General features: G+C 43.8%; 1 protein-coding gene across 2 annotated transcripts in view; it reads right to left on the bottom strand.

Moving 5' to 3' along the window:
- Nucleotides 1-6,942: 6,942 nt before the first annotated feature.
- The window catches only part of LOC139545405 (PDZ and LIM domain protein 2-like), a 62,748-nt gene continuing 47,776 nt past the window's right edge, over nt 6,943-21,914 (bottom strand). Inside the window, exons 7-10 of one of the 2 annotated variants that reach the window (XM_071353135.1) lie at nt 15,548-15,666; nt 9,296-9,444; nt 8,390-8,504; nt 6,943-8,120 (exon numbers count right to left, since the gene is read on the bottom strand). In XM_071353135.1, coding sequence (XP_071209236.1) covers nt 7,922-8,120; nt 8,390-8,504; nt 9,296-9,444; nt 15,548-15,666 — 582 coding nt within the window. In that variant the 3' untranslated portion in view covers nt 6,943-7,921. The remainder of the gene's footprint in view (nt 8,121-8,389; nt 8,505-9,295; nt 9,445-15,547; nt 15,667-21,914) is intronic. The other variant, XM_071353136.1, reaches the window with a different exon arrangement.

Here is a 21,914-nt window from a genome sequence, read left to right as displayed (position 1 = left end):
TGATCCCCTGTTGCTGGCATATTCTTGCCAGTAGATCTCATATCTACACTGAGTCCACAAAACATTAGAAACACCTGACATAGACTGACCAGGTGAATCCAGGATGCTTTATTGATGTAACTTGTTAAATCCACTTCAATCAATGTAGATGAAGGGGAGGAGACATGTTAAATGATTTTTAAGACCTGAGACAATTGAGACAAAATATTTAAGTGCCTTTGAACAGGGTATAGTAGTAGGTGCCAGGCGCACCGGCTTGAGTGTGTCAAGAACTGCAACACTGCTGGGTTTTTCACGCTCAACAGTTTCCCGTGTGTATCAAGAATGTCCACCACCCAAAGGACATCCAGCCAACCACACAAATGTTGGAAGCATTGGCGTCAACATGTGCCAGTATCCCTGTAGAACGCTTTTGATACCTTGTAGAGTCCATGCCCTGACAAATTGAGGCTGTTCTGAGGGCAAAAGGGGGTGCAACTCAATATTAAGAAGATGTTCCTAATGTGTTGTACACTCAGTGTATACACTGTATAGGCCAACATACAGGGATTTGCTTTGCTGCTGGATTTCAACACATGCAGTTAGAAGAAGTTGACCATTCATATCTTCCACTGACAACACTTTGGGAACTAGAAAACATTTGCAAGTTTGCTGTTGACTTCAATCCACCAAAGATCTTGCATGCAAGCAGGTTATAGACTGGAAAAGGTATTGGCTTCAATGAGCACATCAGTTGTGAGAGCAAAGAAAGTCAGTGAACCTTTGAGAGTTTCCTGTTGACAGATGATTTGTTTCTAATATCACAAGAGGATTTACTGAACTATTTACCCATCATGAGAGATCAGATTCACATAAATCAACTTCTCCCAGCTTTAGGAAGAATGTAGTGAGGCCATAATGTTATGAGAGAACCATGCTGAAGCTATCATGTTAGAAGCTGAGGTCAGGGCCAGAGGAGTCTAGATCAGCCTGTCTAGATAAGTCAGCTCAGTAGGGTCACTGTTGCACCAGGACCCTGGCCTGTTTAGTGCAGGGGCCAGGGTCACTGTCTAATTTGATTCAGAGGTCTATACATGACTGCATTTTTGCAACTGAAATAACATGTTGAGTGAACATTGCTTTTATGGCAAACTGTTGTTCACATATTCTCTAAGTGAATCGTTTTGCAATGTGTTTAGAGAGTTTTAACGAGGAAGCTACATGTTAATGACTGTACTACTACCGCCAATTGCCTGTTGCTATAGCAAGCAATATTATGGGTCCTTATCCATTGGCCACTGTATGCTGTAAACAACCAAAAAGAAAGAAAGGCAATGAACAAGCAGTAATACTTACTACACCACTGGTCATTGCAATAGATGGACACTTACCTTCAGTGAGTAGTTGTGATTTAGTTCATGGCACGGTTTTCATAACATTACCGCCCCAAGTAATGCTTGTGCCCATTATTAATGAAAGTGCCTGCTAAAGCTCATTATCCAAATCAGTGTAAGCACAACTATAGCAATCGCTTATCTAAAGACAGATGCATCACTCTGATGCAGGTGGAAGAAGTACAGTTAAGTACAGCTAAATGCCAATAATAAATGTTTTCCTGTTGCTTTCAAGGTTGACTATCAAGCTGTGCAGTGATGCTTATTGATCCTCATGTGTTGACATCAAAATTCCATGGCAATGTCATTACAATTCCGCCTACTCGAAAATTGTATTTTTTCCTGAAAGAAAGAATAAAATTAGATACTGCCTGGTAAGACTTTTTGTATCCTAAAACAATTTTGAACACTCCAAAAAATACATTTGACTATAAAATCCCTACAGTACAGGCCTTTACTGTAGGGATTTTACAGTCAAATGTCTTTTTTGGAGTGTTCAAAATTGTTTTAGGATACAAAAAGTATCCAAAAGTATCCATTTCAACAAGTCTGTCTTTGTCTATGAAATAATCCCAATAGTCCTGCACTCTACAGATTTCTGTTTAAAAATACTTTCTGATATATGAGAGGCAGTGGAGGAATGAAACCTTAGCGTTTCAAATCTGGAGTGCATTTTGAAATACGAAAAGGTGAACCAGAAGAGTATTTGAAATGGGTCTTGGTGCAATTGGGGGTGACATGTACTCACAGACATATCCAAAACGCAGGCACCTCAAGTCATGCTAGCATGTCCCGTCGTACAATGGTGTAGTGTGCTCTGACCCACCCTTCAGACCCCTGGTTTGTTATTCCTGTATGTGATACTGTACACTGGAGCAGGCTCAGAGAGCCAGCATGATTGCTTAAGGAAACCAGAAAGAGTGGTTGGGCGCCTGCTCAGCGATGAAACAGAGGGCTGTTTATCCAAGCCATTAAATAAGGCTTCAAGTACAACACCCCCCCCCTCCAACTCCCACTCCCCAGCCCCCAAATCTCTCTCATCTGGAGAGCACAGTTTCCATTTAAAATGTCACGTCCCAAACTGCACATTACATCAAATTGTATTTAATGGCATCCAGACAAACTTTAATGTTGTTCCAACATTCTCTCTGCATAACCCCCTTTCCCCTCGCTTTATTTTCTCCCTAGCTCGTATAGCGGTGCAAGCAATCTCTCTCTCTGTTCCACGTCTGGACTCCATTCCAGGTTGAATATGGTGAGAGGGGGAATGGAGGAAAGGAAAGGTGGAGGGACTGGCTGAGAAGCTATTGATCTGAGGAGAGAAGAAGAGAGATTCAGTTTTGAAAGAGATTGGGTGGAAGTGAGGTCAGGTTGGAGGAGGAATGTGATGATCCCTCTTGGGCATTTCCATTGGCTCTTCCCAACCTCACATTACAACAATACAATGAGCACCGTCGTCTTCAAAGAGGTGAATACAATCACAGGTTTGTAAAGACGTAATGAAACAAGTTTATTATAGTTACAGTATATTCAAGAAAATAAGGTACCAATCATCTTATCGTTACTATCAGTGGAGGCAAAACTCCAATAGTGAGGAAAACATTACAGTGTAATTAATACTAAACATAAACTACTAGACTACTCCTGTACTGTATCATCATGAAGTCTGATGTTGTTCCTTTCTTGAGGAAGCTACGACATCTAGTGGTAGTCAGCATTGAGGCTGCTCAGGGCTGACTTCCTTAAGAAAGCCACAGGGGGAGAAATCAGTAAAAAGTACGATAGCTTACAATATTTTAATGTATTGGATTGTATCCACTTTTGTGAAGTAGTTGTTCTGTTAAAATGATTTACTTAGGCGTTTTTTTAATAACACCTACAACACAGAATTACGATACTATGTTATCAACTCCAGTAGGATACATACCATGGATGATACTTGGACAGCCTCAGTACAGTGCAGACTTAAGTGTGACAATGTGGCCCCCTTCTGGAAGAAAGATAAAACAGCAGAACCTGTGAAAAACTGTCGTAAGCATAAATTACAGACTTGTCGTCCCCAAAGTAGTGCTTTAAAGCTTATTGCCCTCAAGTCACAGCCATTTTATGCGTGGGATCATAAAATCCGATATTTTATTTGACTCATTGAGATTCACCTTTTTATTTGAGGTAAGATAATGTGCATTTCCATTAGATTTGCATCACTGTTCATCCACGTAGCTCATATATAGTCATGGTTAATTGGCCACAGGGTTCATGCAAAAGGTCTAAGGATATTTTAGCCTACATACCTTACAGATTTACTTACTAGCTTGAGCTCCATTTAAAGATCTGTAGGTAACACAAAATTACCAATTCAACTCAATACACTTTTTAAAAAGCATCAAAGAGACATAGGAGGTGGCACCAGTAGGCCAGATGTCCCCATCTATAGGATGTTCGATAGCCTTCAAACTGAACTCTGGAAGACCCAGAATTACCTCTGCTGCAGAGGATAAGTTAATTAGAGTTACCAGCCTCAGAAATTGCAGCCCAAATAAATTCTTCACAGAGTTCAAGTAACAGACATCTCAACATCAACTGTTCAGAGGAGACTGCGTGAATCAAGCCTTCGTGGTCGAATTGCTGCAAAGAAACCACTTCTAAAGGACACCAATAAGAAGAAGCGACTTGCTTGGGTCAATAAACATGACCAATGGACATTAGACCGGTGGAGATCTGTCCTTTGGTCTGATGAGTCCAAATTTGAGATTTTTGGTTCCAACCACTGTATCTTTGTGAGACGCAGAGTAGGTGAACGGATGATCTCAACGTGTGTGGTTCCCACCGTGAAGCATGGAGGTGGTGGTGTGATGGTGCTTTGCTGCTGACACTGCCTGTGATTTATTTGGAATTCAAGGCACACTTAACCAGCATGTCTACCACCGCAGCAAAAAGCCATGCCGTCTGATTTGCGCTTAGTGCGACTATCATTTATTTTTAAACAGGACAATGACCCAAAACACACCTCCAGGGATATTTGACCAAGACGGAGAGTGATGGAGTGCTGTATCAGATGACCTGACCTCCAAAATCACCCAACCTCAACCCAATTGAGATGGTTTGGGATGAGTTGGACCGCAGTGTGAAGGAAAAGCAGCCAACAAGTGCTCAACATATATGGGAACTCGTTCAAGACCGTTGGAAAAGCATTCCATGTGAAGCTGGTTGAGAGAATGCCAAGAGTGTGCAAAGCTGTCAAGACAAAGGGTGGCTACTTTGAAGAATCTCAAAATATATTTTGATTTGTTTAACACTTTTTTGGTTACTACATGATTCCGTATGTGTTATTTCATAGTTGATGTCTTCACTATTATTCTACAATGTAGAAAATAGTAAAAAGAAAGAAAAACCCTTGAAGGAGTAGGTGTCCAAACTTTCAACTGGTACTGTGTGTGTGTGTATATATATATATATATATATATATATACACTGCTCAAAAAAATAAAGGGAACACTTAAACAACACAATGTAACTCCAAGTCAATCACACTTCTGTGAAATCAAACTGTCCACTTAGGAAGCAACACTGATTGACAATAAATTTCACATGCTGTTGTGCAAATGGAATAGACAAAAGGTGGAAATTATAGGCAATTAGCAAGACACCCCCAATAAAGGAGTGATTCTGCAGGTGGTGACCACAGACCACTTCTCAGTTCCTATGCTTCCTGGCTGATGTTTTGGTCACTTTTGAATGCTGGCGGTGCTTTCACTCTAGTGGTAGCATGAGACGGAGTCTACAACCCACACAAGTGGCTCGGGTAGTGCAGCTCATCCAGGATGGCACATCAATGCGAGCTGTGGCAAGAAGGTTTGCTGTGTCTGTCAGCGTAGTGTCCAGAGCATGGAGGCGCTACCAGGAGACAGGCCAGTACATCAGGAGACGTGGAGGAGGCTGTAGGAGGGCAACAACCCAGCAGCAGGACCGCTACCTCCGCCTTTGTGCAAGGAGGAGCACAGCCAGAGCCCTGCAAAATGACCTCCAGCAGGCCACAAATGTGCATGTGTCTGCTCAAACGGTCAGAAACAGACTCCATGAGGGTGGTATGAGGGCCCGACGTCCACAGGTGGGGGTTGTGCTTACAGCCCAACACCGTGCAGGATGTTTGGCATTTGCCAGAGAACACCAAGATTGGCAAATTCGCCACTGGCGCCCTGTGCTCTTCACAGATGAAAGCAGGTTCACACTGAGCACGTGACAGACGTGACAGAGTCTGGAGACGCCGTGGAGAACGTTCTGCTGCCTGCAACATCCTCCAGCATGACCGGTTTGGCGGTGGGTCAGTCATGGTGTGGAGTGGCATTTCTTTGTGGGGCCGCACAGCCCTCCATGTGCTCGCCAGAGGTAGCCTGACTGCCATTAGGTACCAAGATAAGATCCTCAGAGCCCTTGTGAGACCATATGCTGACACATGCACATTTGTGGCCTGCTGGAGGTCATTTTGCAGGGCTCTGGCAGTGCCCCTCCTTGCACAAAGGCGGAGGTAGCGGTCCTGCTGCTGGGTTGTTGCCCTCCTACGGCCTCCTCCACGTCTCCTGATGTACTGGCCTGTCTCCTGGTAGCGCCTCCATGCTCTGGACACTACGCTGACAGACACAGCAAACCTTCTTGCCACAGCTCGCATTGATGTGCCATCCTGGATGAGCTGCACTACCCGAGCCACTTGTGTGGGTTGTAGACTCCGTCTCATGCTACCACTAGAGTGAAAGCACCGCCAGCATTCAAAAGTGACCAAAACATCAGCCAGGAAGCATAGGAACTGAGAAGTGGTCTGTGGTCACCACCTGCAGAATCACTCCTTTATTGGGGGTGTCTTGCTAATTACCTATAATTTCCACCTTTTGTCTATTCCATTTGCACAACAGCATGTGAAATTTATTGTCAATCAGTGTTGCTTCCTAAGTGGACAGTTTGACTTCACAGAAGTGTGAATGACTTGGAGTTACATTGTGTTGTTTAAGTGTTCCCTTTATTTTTTTGAGCAGTGTATATATATACACACACACACAAACACCAAACATTAGGACACCTTCCTAATATTGAGTTGCAGCCCCACCCACCCACGTTTACTCTCAGAACAGCCTCAATTTATCGGGGCATGGACTCTACAAAGGTGTGAAAAGCATCCCATAGGGATGCTGGGACATGTTGACTCATACACTTTTCACACGGGAAACTGAGCATGAAAAACCTAGCAGTGTTGCAGTTCTTGACACACACAAATCGGTGTGCCTGGCCCCTACTACCATGCCCCGTTCAAAGGCACTTACATCTTTTGTATTTCCCATTCATCCACTGAATGGCACACACACGGTCTCAACTGTCAAGGCTTCAAAATCCTTCTTTAACCAGTTTCCTCCCCTTCATCTGATTGAAGTGGATTTAACAAGTGACATCAATAAGGGATCATAGCTTTCACCTGGATTCAACAGGTCAGTCTATGCCATGGAAAGAGCAAGTGTTCTTAATGTTTGTATACTCAGTGTATGCATATATATACATTTATATTTAAAAAAAAGAGCAACTGTAATTTGATGTGTTTTTATTAACTGTGACATGAAAATAACATTCTAGTGTTGCTCTCTGGGTGCTGCTGTGAAGAAACAGAATATACAGTAATCGCATCAGCAAACCTCTTCACACTGAAAAAGATATACAAGTCATGCAACCCTGTGCCCACGCATGCCATCAGACGTCCTATAATATGATACTGTATATTGTTCTATCAAATAAACATTTACAAACATTATTATTATATATCACATGTATCTTTATATTCCCTTATCCAACAAAAAGCAATAAGAAAGCAAGTAATTATTTTATCATTCCAACTAAATTGCAAAAGGAAAACAAACAGGCTTCTGGCTGGAAAGATGAATCCACTAAAACCTTTCAATAGTGAAACCAGTAGCAGGGGAAATGGCAGCAATTCAGGCACTTATTAAACCATCACTTCAAAAGGAATTATCAGAACTCTTGCTCAAGTTGAAACACACACACAACTACAGTACAAACTTTGATGTAGATGAATTTTTTTTCAGACACCATGTAATTCAAATGAAGAGTTGGTTTCCATTCTTCTGAATGGGTCAGCAGGAGATTCAATGGGATTTAAAGGATTAAACGTTACGCTCCATCATTGATCTGATCCATACACCAGCAGGAAACCAGTCCTGTTGTGTAATAGGTTGGTGTAAATGTGTCAGGCGTAACCTACTAAGTGGTCTGAATAAGATACAGCTGTACATTAGAGCTAACAATAAACCTAAACCAGGAGGGCCTGGGAAAAGAATGTTCCATCCAAACCTCATCCAATTACAGGAAAAGTAAGTAACTGAATGCTATAACTGCAGAGTATAGTTAAATGCTATAGAAATGCCGCAACATCTGAAGTGTTGGCCCTCCCACTCCTGTTCCCTAGCCCATGGTCTATAACTGTGAGTCAGTAGAGGTGGGGTGCCAGCCCTCAGAGGTCCAGGGGAGGGGAAGCTGGGTGTCGCAGAGCCTCAGTGGCGGGGCGAGATGGTGGCACGTGGGGCAGTGCCCAGGCCCTGGTAATTCTCGTGGGCATGCTTCTCACAGAACATCTCCTCTCCCACCCAGAAGTGACCTCGCATCTTCAGGTTGAGACCGCACTCTGGTGTAGAACAGGTGTAGCACTCTGGGTGGCGGAAGCGGTCGTCCATGATGCGCACCGCCTGTGTACTGCAGACAGATGGACACAGTCATAAACACAAACATTGTTTCTGAATCTTTTAATCTTTCTACATTATGTACACAAACACTGCGTGAAGGCTCATTAATTCAGCTCCTCTGTGTTTATGAGGAACATCCTGCACCTTAGGGCAAGTTATCATTGTCAGAGCTTGTATTCGTCAGCTGCTTATTCATCTGTTATGCAATGACACGTCAAGTTACTCCTGTGGACAGAGAGAACATGTCACAACAGGTGACGTGTCATTATGGACTCTTACACAATGCTGGTGCCACACTTCTCACAGGTGTGGTACTTGGGGACTCCACCCCCGGGAGATGTGGGTTTTGGGGGGGTGGGTTTGGGGGAGAGCCCTGGGAACCGCACGGCTGCCTCTGCATAAAACAACAAAGTAGAGCACAGTCAGTCAGTGCAAATAGCAGATGGATTCACACACACGCAAGCACACGCACGCAGCAGGGAATCAAGGCAGAGTTATGCCTCTGTCAGCCTGGTTATCACATCACTTTTTCGTCTTTACTGCCTTGTGTCAGGTCTGTCCATCCAGTAGGAGACACTGCTTGTCTGAACACCACTAGTTTATGACCCGGTGTGAACAGTGTCCACGCGCTGGCCGTTATCGCTTCATAAAACTCTTATTACCAGCTCCGCTTCTTTTCTTTGCCAGTCCTCTAAGCAAAGTAAAAACAACACTCACACTGCTCTCCATCGAAAACAATGCTCTAAGTCAACTCTGGCCCAGGTTATGGCCAGATGCATCTATCGATATCAAATAACCTTCTTAGTAGCCAGACAGAATAAAAGTTTGATGAAACAATTCAGTAAATTGTGGCAAATTCTGTTGAATTTGCCATAATGACCTCTAGCCACCTCGGAGTTGACATCCAGTAGACCCATCAAATAGGTCTCAAACGGGACGGAGATGAAAGCAAAACACAAAACACTTATGGCTCCAGTCCGTCCCACACAGCTGTTTATTACAACAGAAATGGAGCCTGACACAGAGACCGAGTGATGACGAGTGCCACTTCACTATTGTAAAGTGGTTGTTCCACTGGATATCATAAGGTGAATGCACCAATTTGTAAGTCGCTCTGGATAAGAGCGTCTGCTAAATGACTTAAATGTAATGTAAATGAGTGCATTTATGGGAAGCTCTGCTCACCCTTCTCATCGGCCTCCAGAACCTCCTGCAGCATGCGGAAGGTGTTGGACTGTCGAGGGGCCGTGCGAGACTCCTTGTTCTCCTGGATCATCTTGTAGACCTCTGAATCCCGGTCAAATCTCTGCATGGTAGAGTCAGAGCTGGAACTGCTGTGGGAGAGAAAGAGAGGGGATGTAGCCATTACCTATTACGTAACCACTCCAATAGACTATTCAGCCAATCCATATCTATGTATGTTCCATGTACAATCTATCACATCTATGTAGCTACATATGTACATTCCGTGTACAGTCGATGGTGTAATCATGTCCTTATATGTTTAAGGTATATTGTGGAGGATGCATGTGTGGTTGGTTTGAGATAATCCAGAGGGTCGTTCCATGTCATTTCAGCAAGCTATGACACCCGCCATCGTTAGCATCTGGTAATACCAGGATGTAGGATGGGACATACACCTAACAACTTCAATGACTAATTTCTCTGAACAGGGGGGGAAAACATAGCCAAATTCACTGGGAATACATTACATACATAGGATGAAGAAACGATACTCCGAGCAGCTGCTGCATACAACCTGGCAGACAGAGAACTGATACTATATACTTGTTGTTGGGGTGGGATTGGTGTAGGGGGTGTGTGGGTGGCTTTTGACCACTCCCTTGGACTCATGTCTAACTCATTGTTAGAAATAACGTTTGGTCCAAATCATATGTTAGGTACTATATTTACTGAATATGATATGAATCCTATTATTACAAATAGCACATTTGGATGCACTCAATTAGCTTAACTTCCAAAAATAATGTTGCAGGAATGCTAATGTTATTTGTTTCTAAAATAAAAGATTTCAGAACAATCTGAGCTGGTGGGTGTCGAAATCCTCTTGTGTTTGAGTTGGAACAACCCCAGAGGAAATGAAGACAGTGGCAGCAGTCAGCTTTGTGACTGACCTTGAAGCCCAAATTCTACATTGCATACTGCAGGCAAGTCGCCAAACCAGCCTCTAATCTCAGCCTATACACTCATAACAGAGCTGTATCACCTTCCTATCTGCTTACAGCACGACCTGCTGAAGACATAATAATAATTTAGAAGATGCCATGTTATCAACTAGCTAGCATACATTATTGGTGTAGTGTTTGGTTATTGAGGTGAGGGCATTCCAGCGAATGGCTGCCTTTAGAAAGCCAATGTTATTTCTAGTAAAGTAGCACTGTGGCTAAACCTTCCCTGATACCCACCACCACAGCAGGCATGATACCCACCACCACAAATGCCTGCTGTTTGACTGCAGGCATTTCTGGATGAAAAAATAAATATTTTTATCATGTACCACTATCCCTCCCTCTCACACCATCACTATATTTATGACCCACTAGAGCCAAATGGGACCTTTTAGATTTGAAGCAAGAGAACAATTCATGGTGTGGCTACTTTCGACCAATAGGAGTGCTTGTGGTGGGAAATAGTCTACAGAGAGTTGACACCTCGGGGTAGTTTCTCTGATGCCTAGCTAATTAGCGGATTAGCAGCAGCACAGTAGCACTGCACTTACAGGTTTATGAGCAGCACATTCTTAGCCACTGGGGTGGTGGAACGGAAAAGTGGTTCACATTATTATTCATTCCATAGTAACTGTGTGTGGTTGCCATTGTTATCGTTGTCGCCGCCTGTCAACTGAGAAAAAAATAAGAAATGGACCGAAAGATGACAGTCAAATGTACACATGGACACACACACACCCACACAATGCTCTAGTCAACATTGTTTGCCTGGAGGGAGCCTTTCAGTCAGTCAGGTTGTGTGAAAAGTGAAAACCGGTCAGACAGACCTTCAAGTCCCTAGGTGCGGTGTGTTGCCATTCACCTGCAGCCAATTGAGCAGAACATCCCTGCTAAGATGTCAGTAGATGTCAACCAACTCACATCAGCTGGATCTAGCGCTCTGTTATCATATGCCAGGTTACGGTGTATCTGCCAAAATATTGACCATATAACTTTCTCCTATGCTGGTCAAATCTATGAAAATACCATGGAAAAAAAATGATCATTCACATGGCTAAGCCTGATTGGGTCACTATCAAAATTTTGAGATTATTTCATAGCATTTAATGTACGTGTGTGGACTGGAGTTTGTGCCTGCCTTTCATCAGCATTTGGAACTTAGTTCCCAGTGATGTAACATGGCTGAAACAGGAGAAGACAAAACAATGAGACAATAAATCTCCAAGTGAACCCAATGCTCATACCCTTTACATCACAGAACATGGTTCAAATTGAAAACAGACTCCCAAAACACACCCTCCAAGGCCAACTCATGCTACACTCCACCCTGCTCAAACCATTTCCCTTATTATTGACATTACATCTTCAAACCAATGGAAATACTGGGTCAAATGTACTAAGAGCACAAATGCATAGCACGCCAGAACAGCGAATGGCAAAATACAATATAGAGGGAGATCAGTTACATAAATAGCCATAACTTGAGGAAAGTGGAAACATGCCTAATCTATATCATAACGTATGCATACTCATACTTTTGAAAATAATATTGTCAGCTAGCTTTCATGTAGTACTGCAAGTTTTCACAACAGTTTGAATGTATTTAAGAAACCACTCTAGAAATGGGTTCATGGAAAAAGCCGCCTTTTCATGTTTCCACAGCCACAGAGAAATCCTGATTACAGGTCGGTAAAGAATCCTCAGTCAAAACAGATGCTGTCAGCGCCAACAGCATTCTCCAATGTGAGAACAATAAGAGCGATGGTGTTGTTTACATTGCTTCCTATCATTTAAAAAACACATACTAAATCAAAGCCAGTGTTCCCTAAACTCATGACCAAATACAATAAAAGTCAGACAACTCACCTCAGAAACAATGAGGGAACAAAGAGAGGAGAATTCCTTTACAACTAGCTAATCTTTGCTTTCGGATAAACAGTTGTTCCTGGCTGCATGCCTATCCTAAGCTGTGGTAACCCAGCAAGCAAAGGCACACACCTTTATCTACACCAGACCAGACACAGGAGAAGAGCGAGTTTCAGACTAAAAGCTGTGCCTTTTGACTGCCACTCATTGGACTGGAGAGAAAAGAGTCGTCTCAAGGGGTGTCTCTAAGCCTGTGATTGGCTGAGTGGGAGGGGGGAGAGGCTTGGTGTGTAGGCTGGGGACTACAGAGTGGGGGGACAATTAGGGGAAGAAGTGAAATAAGACATTTTGGGGGATAATACTAAGAGCTGGGTCTGATGCTTAAATCAGTTTTACCCAATTTTTACCAGCTTGTCACATGTGCAACCAGGGGAAAAAAAATCCTTGACCACCTTTACTCCACACACAGATATGTATACAAAGCTCTCCCCCGCCCTCCATTTGGCAAATCTGACCATTATATCCTTCTGATTCCTGCTTACAAGCAAAAACTAAAGCAGGAAGTACCAGTGACTCGCTCAATACGGAAGTGGTCAGATGACGCCGATGCTACACTACAGGACTGTTTTGCTAGCACAGACTGGAATATGTTCTGAGATTCATCCAATGGCATTAAGGAATACACCACCTCAGTCATCGGCTTCATCAATAAGTGCGTCGATGACGTCGTCCCCAGTGACTGTACGTACATATCCCAACCAGAAGCCATGGATTACAGGCAACATCCGCATGGAGCTAAAGGCTAGAGCTGCCGCCTTCAAGGAGCCGGAGACTAATCCGGACGCTTATAAGAAATCCCACTATTCCCTCAGACGAACCATCAAACAAGCAAAGCGTCAATACAGGATTAAGATTGAATCCTACTATACCGGCTCTGACGTTCGTCGGATGTGGTAGGGCTTGAAAACTATTACTGACTACAAAGGGAAACCCAGACGCGAGCTTGCCAGTGACGCAAGCCTACCAGATGAGCTAAATGCCTTTTATGCTCGCTTCGAGGCAAGCAAAACTGAAGCATGCACGAGAGCACCAGCTGTTCTGGATGACTGTGATAACGCTCTTGGTTACCGTTGTGAACAAAACCTTTAAACAGGTTAACGTTCACAAAGCCGCTGGGCCAGACTTATTACCAGGACTTGTACTCAAAGCATGTGCGGACCAACTGTCAAATGTCTTCAGACATTTTTCTCCCTGGCCGAGTCTGTAATACCTACATGTTTCAAGCAGACCACCATAGTCCCTGTGCCCAAGGAAGCGAAGGTAACCTGCCTAAATGATTACCGACCCGTGGCACTCACGTCAGTAGCCATGAAGTGCTTTGAAAGGCTGGTCATGGCTCACATCAACAACATCCTCCCGGACACCCTAGACCCACTCCAATTCGCATACCGCCCCAAAAGATCCACAGATGACGCAATCTCAAATCGCATTCCACACTGCCCTTTCTCACCTGGACAAAAGGAACACCTATGTGAGAATGCTGTTCATTGACTACAGCTCAGCATTCAACACCATAGTGCCCATGAAGCTTATCACCAAGCGAAAGACTCTGGGACTAAACACCTTCCTCTGCAACTGGATCCTAGACTTCCTGACGGGCTGCCCCCAGGTGGTAAGAGTAGGCAACAACACATCTGCCACGCTGATCCTTAACACTGGGGCTCTTCAGGGGTGTGTACATAGTCCCCTCCTGTACTCCCTGTTCAGCCACGACTGCGTGGCCAAACACGACTCCAACACCATCATTAAGTTTGCTGACAACAACAGTGGTAGGCCTGATCACGACAACGATGAGACGGCCTATAGGGAGGAGTTCAGAGAACTGGCAGTGTGGTGCCAAGACAACAACCTCTCCCTCAATGTGAGCAAGACAAAAAGGAGCTGATCGTGGAATACAGGAAAAGGCGGGCCGAACAGGCCCCCATTAACATCGAGGGGACTGTAGTGGAGCGGGTCGAGAGTTTCAAGTTCCTTGGTGTCCACATCACCAACGAACTATCATGGTCCAAACATACCATGACAGTCGTGAAGAGGGCACAACAAAACCTTTTCCCCCTCAGGAGACTGAAAAGATTTGGCATGGGTCCCCAGATCCTCAAAAGGTTCTACAGCTGCACCATCGAGAGCATCCTGACCGGTTGCATCACTGCCTGGTATGGCAACTGCTCAACATCTGACCGTAAGGCACTACAGAGGGTAGTGCGAACAGCCCAGTACATCACTGGGGCCAAGCTCCCTGCCATCCAGGACCTATATAATAGGCGGTGTCAGAGGAAAGCCCATAAAATTGTCATAGACTCCAACCACACAAAGTTAGACGGTTTTCTCTACTACAGCACGGCAAGCGGTACCGGAGTGCCAAGTCTAGGACCAAAAGGCTCCTCAACAGCTTTTACCCCCAAGCCATAAGACTGCTGAACAATTCACAAAATCGCCACCGAACAATTTACATTGACACACACACCCCCCCCCCCCTTTTGTACACTGCTGCAACTCACTGTTTGTTTGTTACCTATGCATAGTCACTTCACCCCCACCTACATGTACAGATTACCTCAACTAACCTGTACCTCCGCACACTGACTCGGTACCGGTGCCCCCTGTATATAGCCTTGTTATTGTGTTACTTTTTATTTTAGTCTACTTGGTAAATATTTTCTTCTTCTTGAACTGCACTGTTGGTTAAGGGCTTGTAAGTAAGCATTTCACGGTAAAGTCTACACTTGTTGTATTCGGCGCATGTGACAAATAGTTGGATTTGATTGATATCCTGACACATTATTACAGGGCCAGCCGGAGCAGCCAGAGGAAATAAGCCAAATTAAACCCAGCAGAATAGAAAGGTTCCTAAAGAACTGCACACAGACACGCTCCAACCTCTCCAGGAGTAAGGAACACTGAGTATGACTAAAACAGATGACCTGAGAGGTTGTTAGGAAAAGTTGAACCGGTTTGAAGAATATCTACTTTCCTCTAGCTGGTCTTCTTCACCGTTGAGTAAATAGCACTGTGAGAATAATGACTCTCAGCGTAAGGTACAATCTAAACGTGAATTTGATAAAGTCAGTGTTATTTCACAGTTGAATCCTCCAACACACATTGAAAGAGTCCGACTTGTAGTGCCAAGAGAGCATTTGCTGCAAATATCAGCCACATCTTTTGTGGTTAGCTACGTGCAGTCTTTTATATGTTCCACTGAATTGCTATAGGAGTTTGATTTACCCTTAGCCGTAATTATTTCTAGTTCGACAGAGTTGTTAAATGTGTAGTGTACACCATGGTAGATCTCTAGAGGAGCTGATGGGTGAGAGACTGTTCTTACCTGTGCCTGGGGGAGACAGACAGCTCGCAGTCGACAGGGCTGTGGGGCGAGTAGCATCCTGGAGGGGTGGGCGTTCGACTGGACACAGAGTTACTCCTGAAGTCTGAAGAGGAGAACTCCTGGGGAGACAGAGCGAGATTAACAGGACGTCAGACTGGTCCGATGTGCATGGAGCATCTTCTGTTCAGCCAAACCACCTGTAGATGCTGAAACCCAGACATATACTTCATAGAGTAGAATGAGTTTAGAGTGGAATGAGTTTACAGAGTTGAGCAATCTGATGAGACCATGAGAAAGAACCATGTGATGGAATATCGCCATAAAGCAGTCAGACAAAAAACAAAAAAAAAGAGCTATGTTCATTTGAATGCCAGGAATTGTATTAATGTTTGCGTCATCAAGGGTGGATTGGCATTGAAGAGAATGTTCTAAGCTGAGAAAGTACCAGCATAACTCGAGAGAGAGAGAAAAGGAGCTGGACACATGAATAGGGCCAGTCAAGGTCACAGACGGAGGGCTCTATGTGAACAGGTGACAGAAACTACCTGTTCAGGTGGGCTCCCTTAGAGCATTCAGATAGAAATGTCTTGTGTGGAACAGATGTGATTGTCAGTCAAATCAACATTTATTGATTGCGTACCCAGATTAGCAGATGTTATCGCAGTATTACATTACATTATTACAATCACATTATCCAAAAAGTAAAAAGAAAGAAATATCAGAATGAGCAGTGTCAGAGTCCGGAATATACAGTGCCCTCTAATTATTGGGACAGTAAAGCATTTTTTCTTCTTTTGGCTCTACCCTTCAAAAATGTGGATTTGAAATCAAACAATGACTATGACGTTAAAGTGCAGGCTGTCAGCTTTAATTGGATGGTATTTTCATCCATATCGAGTGAAACATACAGTAGTCCGCCACATTTTAGACGAGCAAAAGTATTGGGACAAATTCACTTATGTGTATTAAAGTAGTCAAAAGTTGAGTATTTGGTCCCATATTCACAGCACACAAGGACTATGTCAAGCTTGTGACTCTATAAACATGTTGGATGCATTTAATGTTTGTTTTGGTTGTGTTTCAGATGATTTTCTGCCCAATAGAAATGAATGGTAAATCATGTGTTATTTTGGAGTCACTTTAAACCGAAAACATTTCTACATGAATGTTGATGCTACCATGATTAAAAATAATCCTGAATGAATCGTGAATAATGATGAGTGAGAAAGTTAAACACACATGTACCATACCCCCCCAAAAATGTTAACCTCCCCTGTTATTTAAATGGTGAGAGGTTAGCATGTCTTGGGGGTATGATATGTGTCTAACTTTCTCACTCGTTATTCCCGATTCATTCAGGATTATCCGTAATCAAGGTAGCATCCACAATGTAGAAGTGTTTAACACAAATTATATTCTTATTTACAATAAAAGTGACTACAAAATAATCTGAAACAACCAAAACAAAGAGCAAATGCTTCCAACAAATTTGTAGTCAAAGCTCGATTTCTAAAATGGTTCACCCGATATGGATGAAAATACCCTGAAATTAAATCTGTTAGTTTGCACTTTAACCCCATAGTCAATTTCGGACTTCAAATCCAAACTTGGAGTATCGAGCCAAAAGAAGATAAAAAAATGCTTCAATCCTAATAATTACGGAGGGCACTATATATATAATGGTGTGTAAAGAAAAGGTGTACAGCAATAGTTAAAGGAAGGATTAGCCATGACTAGAATACGGTATATACATAAGTGGGTAAAACAGTATGTAATCTTAGTTAAAGTTACCAGTGTTTAATGACTATGTACAGTGCATTCGGGAGTATTCCCCTTGACTTTCCACTGTTACGTTACAGCCTTATTCTAAAATTGATTAAATCGTCCCCCCCACCCTCAATCTACACACAATACCCCAATACCCCATGAGATGCAAAAACAGGTTTCTAGAAATACATTATTTACATAAGTATTCAGACCCTTTGCTACAAGACTCGAAATTGAGCTCAGGTGCATCCTGTTTCCATTGATCACAATTGAGATGTTTCTACAACTGGACTGGAGTCCACCTGTGGTACATTCAATTGATTGGACATGATTTGGAAAGGCACACACCTGTCTGTAAAAGGTCCCACAGTTGAAAGTGCATGTCAGAGCAAAAACCAAGCCGTGAGGTCGAAGGAACTGTCCGTAGAGCTTAGACAGGATTGTGTCGAGGCACAGATCTGGGGAAGGGTAGCAAAAAAAATCTGCAGCATTGAAGGAACCCAAGAACATAGTGGCCTCCATCATTCTTAAATGGAAGAAGTATGGAACCACCAAGGCTTCCTATAGCTGGCCGCCCGGCCAAACTGAGCAATCAGGGGAAAAGGGCGTTGGTCAGGGAGGTGACAAAGAACCCAATGGTCACTCTGACAGAGCTCCAGAGGTCCTCTGTGGAGATGGGAGAAACTTCCAGAAGGACAACCATCTCTGCAGCACTCCACCAATCAGGCCTTTATGGTAGAGTAGTCGGATGGAAGCCAATCCTCAATAAAAAAGGCACATGACAGCCCACTTGGAGTTTGACAAAAGACACGTAAAAGGACTCTCAGCCCATGAAACCAAGATGGAACTATTTGGCCTGAATGCCAAGCGTCACATCTAGTGGAAACCGGGCACCATCCCTACGGTGAAGCATGGTGGTGGCAGCATCATCCTGTGGGGATGTTTTTCAGCGGCAGGGACTGGGAGACTAGTCGGGAAAGATGAACAGAGCAAAGTACAGAGAGCTCCTTGATGAAGTCCTGAGTGCTCTGGAGCAGGTTCCCACACTGGGGCGAAGGTTCACCTATTAACAGGACAATGACCCTAAGCACACAGCCAAGATGACGCAGGAGTGGCTTCGGGACAAGTCTCTAAATGTCCATAAGTGGCCCAGCCAGAGCCCGGACTTGAACCCAATCGAACATCTCGAGAGACCTGAAAATAAGCTGTGCAGCGACGCTCCCCGTCCAACCTAACAGAGCTTGAGAGGATCTGTAGAGAAGAATGAGAGAAACTCCCAAAATACAGGTGTGCCAAGCTTGCAGACTCAGGCTGTGATCGCTGCCAAAGGTGCTTCAAAAAAGTACTGAGTAAAAGGGTCTGAATACTTGTGTAAATGTGATAGTTTTTTCATTTGAATACATTTGCAAAAAAAACTAAAAAACGTTTTTTACTTTGCCATTATGGGGTATTGTGTGTAGATTGATAAGGGGGAAAAACTATTTAATCCATTTTAGAATAAGGCTGTAACGTAACAAAATGTGGAAAAAGGAAAGGGATCTAAATACTTTCCGATTGCACTGTAGATAGGGCAGCAGTCTCTAAGGTGCAGAGTAGAGTATCGGGGGGGGGGGGGTAGCTGGCTAGTGACGGTGTCTATGGTTCAAGGCAGGGTATTGGGTGGAGGCCAGCTAGTGGTGAATGTTTAACAGTCTGATGGCCTGGAGATAAACACTCTATCGGTCTCTCGGTCCCAGCTTTGTTTCACCTGTACAGTCTCCACCTCCTAGATGGCAACAGGGTGAACAGGCTGTGGCTTGGGTGGCTGAGGTCCTTGAGCTGTAGATGTCTTGGAGGGCAGGCAGTGTGACCCCAGTGAAGCCCTGTGGTTGCGGACGGTGCAATTGCCGTACCAGGTGGTGCTACAGCCCGACAGGATGCTCTCAATGGTGCAGCTATAGAAGTTCATGACGATCTTAGAGGCCAAGACAAATTTCTTCAGGCTCGAGGTTGAAGAGGCGCTGTTGCCGTCGTCAAGGACCTTGAAGCTTTAGTTGTAGAACTGGGATTTATGTTAGCTCTATTCATTTTGTTCTACAGTATCTGTAATGTTTCACCCTACTGAAAAAAATCCCAGATGTTGCGAATAAAAACACACCTATAAGCCTTCACTTCCTAAATATGTAGAGTTAAGACCGTACAAACATCTCCAAACAGCAGGAGCTTGTTTTTCCCTCCACTATAATTCTGGTGCCCATAGCAAAGGCTTATCCCAGTCATCACGACTAGTGCTAATACATGCTCTGATTTGTCATGGTTTTGCTCCTGCTCCTCCCATACTGCAGGTTTCAATGGAGTGATCATGAGACACACCCAGCATTCCTGTCCTCTTACTAACTTGTCCCTCCTAATCAATCTCACATTTATCTCCCAGCCCTAACTTCATGTGTAGGCCGCCTGCGTCAACCTTGTTAGCTCTTGATTGCTATTTATATCTCAGCTGGGACTCAGCCCCTAGGCCTGATGACAGAGATGCTGTTTGCATGGTAACAGATGTTTGGCTTTGGCTCCCTTGTTCGTTTGAAGAGAATGGGAGAGCCAACATATACTTCCATCATGGACCCCAGATGTCCGACAGTTCACACAATTAGGCATGGCAGTTATGAACCATTATATTCTGACGGGAAAGAGAAAATGCCAAACTTCATCAACTTTATTTACCTGGGTGCCAATGGTTTACTGACAATGCTTCCTACTTGAATTATCTAACTGCTCACATGAGCTACTGCTTCTATTTGACCACAAGATGGAGCTAGAGTAACATCATTGGTGACAGCCAAGCAGTAGAGCCCTAGAGATCCTGAAACCATAGGACTGATTGGATATATACACTGAGTGTAAAAAACAACATTAGGAACACCTGCTTTTTCCATAACAGACTGGCCACGTGAAAGCTATGCTCTGTTATTGATGTAACTTGTTAAATCCACTTCAAAATCAGTGTAGATGAAGGAGAGGAGACAGGTTTAAGAAGGATTTTTAAGTCTTGAGACAATTGATAGATGGATTGTGTATGTGTGCCATTCAGAGAGTGAATGGGCAAGACAAAATATTGAAGTGCCTTTGAACAGGGTATGGTAGTAGGGGCCAGGCGCACTGGTTTGAGTGTCAAGAACTGCAACGCTGCTGGGTTTCACGCTCAACAGTTTCCTGTGTGTATCAAAAATGGTCCACTACCCAACGGACATCCAGCCAACTTGACACAACCATGGGAAGCACTGGTGTCAACATGGGCCAGCATCCCTTTAGAATGCTTGACACCTTGTAGAGTCCATGCCCAGACGAATTGAGGCTGTTCTGAAGCCAAAAAGGAGTGCAACTCAATATTAGGAAGGTATTCCTTATGTTTTGTACACTCAGTGTGTGTGTGTGTGTGTGCATGCATGCATGCGTTTGTGCGTGTGTTTGGTATGCACACGTGTGCAAGTTTAAGGGTTTCCTGTGTGGTGTCGGTGTGTGTTCGTAGTGAATTTGACTCCAGGGACATGGGGCACGCAGAACACAGGGCACACCTGGTCCACTTCTGAGCAACTCATAACTCAGCCCAGACACTTTTACTGTCAGGAATCCCAACAAACTAATATATTTTATTATAGAGCTATGCACTATGACCACCTGAGATCCTATTCTAAGCGGCTTTCAGACACACGCAACAAAATATTTATTTTCTATGGGATATTTAGCTAAATAAAGAGTGAAATGAAGGTTGAAAAGCATAAGCTACAAAAAAGGAGATCAGTTTAGATCGGCAGCTGAATAAAGAGGAGATACTTCAAAAGACTGAAGTCATTACAAAACACACTGCTGATGTTATTGTGGTTCAATGACTACTGTATTGTATACAGTTGGAATGAACAGCAGGTATGAATAAGATGGCTTACAGACTTTCCTAACCAGTATTATCATCTGTAGCTTTATGATGAGACTCCCTGTCCAGATTTGTCATCAGCTGGCATCAATGCCCTCAGAAGCCCATCCCAGAAAAAGCTGCGTCTCCACCCCACTCCAAACCACCCCACCTCCCAGCCCAGAACAGGCCTGGGGCTGACTGAGGCATGGGCACTGGTGGAGCCAGGAACTGTCTCCATAACCAACAGCACCCGCTTCCAATTCAGCAGCTCTTTGAACAATGGCTCTGCTCTCAAACGGTCCAGCATTTCCTTTTCCAGGGCTTGGGTAGATCACTGCTCAATGCCAGGAAGCTTTTACTGGGAACGATCAGTGAGCACTGAAACAGGGCCCAGATATTGTTAGGTTTTCACTCCCTCCATATCATCTTTGAATAAGTGCAGAAACCCTCTCCCTTCTCCTGCTATTAGCTACAGAAGTCAAAATGTCAGTCTTGTGACGAACATTTCCTATGGAAATACTTTCTAATGGCTACATGTCATCTTAGGCCAATCTGTAGTTGTACTTTTGATAAATCTTGCTAATGAAGTAGTAAGAGTCCAAATCAAAGATGGTTGCATCTTTCAGAACATATTTATTCTCTCTGAGTCAATGAAGTCTGTCAGCATCAGTAAACAACTGAAGGCATGTTTCAGTTTTAGCCAGCCCAGTG

Source organism: Salvelinus alpinus, chromosome 19 (assembly GCF_045679555.1).
Source record: "Salvelinus alpinus chromosome 19, SLU_Salpinus.1, whole genome shotgun sequence".
NCBI lineage: Eukaryota > Metazoa > Chordata > Actinopteri > Salmoniformes > Salmonidae > Salvelinus > Salvelinus alpinus.
The sequence above is the reverse complement of the archived record's forward strand: the minus strand, read 5'-3'. Positions and strand labels throughout refer to the sequence as shown.